Genomic DNA, 3,496 nt, shown 5'->3' with positions numbered 1-3,496 from the left:
AATATTTCTGAATGTCTCACACATTATTTTCATAAAGTTCTCATGAGGAGGGTGGTAAGGGTAGTGGCATGATCAGATTACCTTATGCGGGTCCACCTATGGGGTTCCGTTTCGAGTTCAGCGATACATATCACATGCATGCACTTCTAGGTGTTTACCAGTATGTGCTTTATAGTGGAGATTTCGATTACTTGAAGCACTTGTGGTGGAAGTACGTCCAAGCAATCGAATATTCGACGTCAAAAATCTTGAAGCATACTGGTTTGATGTGGGTTGCCCTTCCTTTGTTTCTCCTCAAATAAAATGCTAATGGTTCTGCGCTCAAGGTATGTTACCTCGGGCAACGATTGGCTCCGGCCCGGCATGGGGAGGGAGAACATTGAAGCTCAGGGAATTCTTCTCAAAACCCTTTTCGGTAGCGTCAAACTTGCAGAGTGGTTGGACGAAGACGGCTATAAGTTCAAGGATGTCAAAGGACGGGATCTTAAACAGCTTATCACTCTGTGGGAGGGGTATATGGCGGGTATTAAGAAGGGAGTTATGGCCCCCGAGAAGCTTTGGAATGGAACTGTTGGACTGTTCTGTGACAACCCCGAGGACAGGCGGGATGTGAGTAACATGTATCCATGAAATTGGTTTTTGTTGCTAAATTAGATGGCGTTTAGATCTTCCCCCAAGACGGAAACAGTTGGGCTGTTGCAACGGGTCTTGTCACTGGAGGTATTGCCCACCGGATTAGCAGAGAGTTGAAGAACAGATGGGGAACTTATGGAGCTCCAGCGGTAGAGGTATGATTTACATTTTCGCTAATTGTATATTCTTTGGATAATACTAATCCGGTGAGATAGCTGCCGAATACAATCTCGCCTTTTGCCTCTGGGTTTGAGCTTCAAGCTCATACACAAATCGGAAACTACCAGAACGCTCTCGACCTCATGAGAAGACAGTGGGGATATATGCTTGATGGGCCCGGTTTTACCAATAGTACTTTAGTTGAAGGATTTAGGATGGATGGAGATATCCGTAGGTTACCCGATCGTTCCAGAACGTGAGAACAAGATTGACAAGCTTTCCTTGTTTGTTTCGCAGAATACCCGGCATACTGGTCCCCAACCAGAAACTCGCACGCCCATGGATGGTCAGCAGGCCCAACTTCTGTCTTAACCGACTCAATTCTCGGGATCAAACTTCTGAGTCCCCTCGGGAAAACTTGGTCAATCACCCCCCAACCTGGGGATCTAACTCATGTTGAAGGTGGCTTCCAAACTAGCCTAGGAAAATTCGTAGTCAACTACGATAGGACAGCCGAAGAGGAAGTATTAGAAGTCGAGACGCCCGAAGGATCCTTCGGAACCCTCAACTGGGGAGACCTCGTGGGGGGGATGAGGATGGAGGCTGGGGGAAAATGGCGATTGACAAAGAGCAGGGACGGGAAGATCAGGGGCGGCAAAGTCGGGACCCGACTTGTCCACCAGGATGGACTCGGTCAAGGAAGGCCCCAGGATGCTGTTACGGAGGAGCTGTAAATTACTGTATAGATTGGCGACTTCGTTGAATTTCGTTTTCTTTTTCTTTCCCTTATTTTATATATTTTTCTCTCTCTGCTAAGGCGATGGACGCCTAGAATGGTGAGCGCATATATGATATCATGATTTTGGCCATTTGTTCTGATGGATTTGGTATCGGGGTTTGGGGTGTCGTGGGTTATCATGTCTAATAAATTTTGCTGGCGTTGCCCTACCATTCTGGGTGATTCTGTTTCTGGGTTGAGTGAGGGCGAACTTACTGGAGAGTTGCAAATTTGGCTGAGGTCTTGGATAGTTTTTGTCCGCCGCCGAGGACCAATTTGGATTGGATGGGCAGATGACTCGACGGAGTTGCACTCGTAGTCTAGTAGGATCGACCAAGACTCTTCTTGGATTATTCATCCCCGTTTCCAAAACGTATGATATAACTTTAATTCTTCCATGCTGGATGATGTACCGTGAGACCTCTTGTGATTTCGCTGTCTCTAGCAGGTTTCAGAGCACCGGATCTAGAGACAAAAGCTCCTGAGAAGAATTTGAGCTTCCCCGACGCTGGACGGCCCTCGACCCCGGGACGTGCGGGACCTCAACGACTGGTGTTGGCAATCCTGCCAACCTGTCAAACCAAACCTATCGTACAAGTATCATACTCCAGTGTATGATACTGATGCGGTGATCTCCGCTGATAACCTTACAACTAATTCCAAGAGATCTTGCTGCTGCGTGGGGTTGTAGGGTACTGGATCCACACTCTGTCCCCAAACTCCGGATCTATTACCAGCGCTTCTCTCTGTGGTATGATATCATAGCAAAAACCTCATCTATTCTTACATTACAGCAGTCCACTCAAGCCCTTGCACACCGACCAGTACGCAACTCCCTCCTCCTAGCTACGTTACGCTACGTTATCATACTTTATGATACTCGAGCAGATGGGTAAATGATCACAACTTTGATCTGCCGAAGAGGGAAACGGGAAACGGACAAATCCCCCAGTCAGGTGTTTAACTGTCCAACTAAACTACCCCATGGCACTTCTCGCACAGCACTTATAGTCTACTAGTATTGGAAAAGGGGGGGACCTGCAATGCAGGGATAACTAAGCCGACGATGCCGCACCTTGTCGTCCCGTTAGTTATTTTCACTTCTAACCCAGGCTCGCGGGGTCGGAGGGGAGACCACCGACGCGGCACCGTGTTTCTTCCTAGGTGACGATAGCACGTGCACTGGGGCTTTATGATATGTAGGTACTCTTGAATAGTCCGTGGGGTAAGGCTGGTTGTGCTGTGAGGGTAGGTAGTAGCCAAGGTGCAGGTAAATCGGTGGAGGATATGAATGTTGCTATGATACCTTCCCAGTTTAGAAAAGAAATCTCCGGCATCCGTGCACTATACTACACTATTACGAGTGTCTGTTTTTCACAACTCTCAGGGTCCCGAAACATTGATCTCTGGGCAAGCTCTTGCTAAAAGCTGCCGACAACCTTCTTTTGGGGAGACACTCACCCGGTAAGTTCAAGGATGACCTGGGATCAGGAGTTTGAGGACACCTCTTGGGTAAAGCTTGTTGGCCTATATTAGTAGAATAGGAAGGGTAGATTGATTAGGGAGGGTGATGGGCCTACCGGTAAATTGAATGTTCATTTTATCGGTTTGATGCGTGGTTGTGACGACACACAGTATATGCCTATTGGTGTGGTTTCTAACAGAGCGTAGCCACAATTACCTGCCCTGCAAGTGTCTATGGAGTGCGAAGTCACCTAAATTTACAGTACAGTATGATACCCCGAGTCACGAGTGCCAAACCCAGCAGATAACAACCTTTTCATATAAAAGGTTGATTGCCCCCCCCCCTTTGGAAACAATGATTCTTACGGTGGAAGACGAGAAGAGCTAGCTACCGGTGGGGGGGGGGCACTGGCTCCTTAGTAGTTTGGACAAGTGGGTGATCTTCACGGCGCAGGCCTCGGG

At 48.0% G+C, this 3,496-nt stretch overlaps 1 protein-coding gene; it reads left to right on the top strand.

Annotated features, from left to right (window-relative positions):
* Positions 1-1,954, top strand: part of GSTUM_00005050001 (uncharacterized protein) — a 3,318-nt gene extending 1,364 nt beyond the window's left edge. The window contains exons 3-7 of the mRNA XM_002837030.2: positions 38-268; positions 327-609; positions 666-788; positions 849-1,023; positions 1,090-1,954. Coding sequence (XP_002837076.1) covers positions 38-268; positions 327-609; positions 666-788; positions 849-1,023; positions 1,090-1,526 — 1,249 coding nt within the window. The 3' untranslated portion in view covers positions 1,527-1,954.
* The last annotated feature ends 1,542 nt before the right edge of the window (positions 1,955-3,496 follow it).

Source organism: Tuber melanosporum (genome assembly GCF_000151645.1).
Source record: "Tuber melanosporum whole genome shotgun sequence assembly, scaffold_17, strain Mel28".
In the NCBI taxonomy this organism is placed as follows: Eukaryota; Fungi; Ascomycota; class Pezizomycetes; order Pezizales; family Tuberaceae; genus Tuber; species Tuber melanosporum.
Note: the sequence above shows the minus strand (reverse complement) of the source record. Positions and strands in the feature narration are given on the sequence as shown.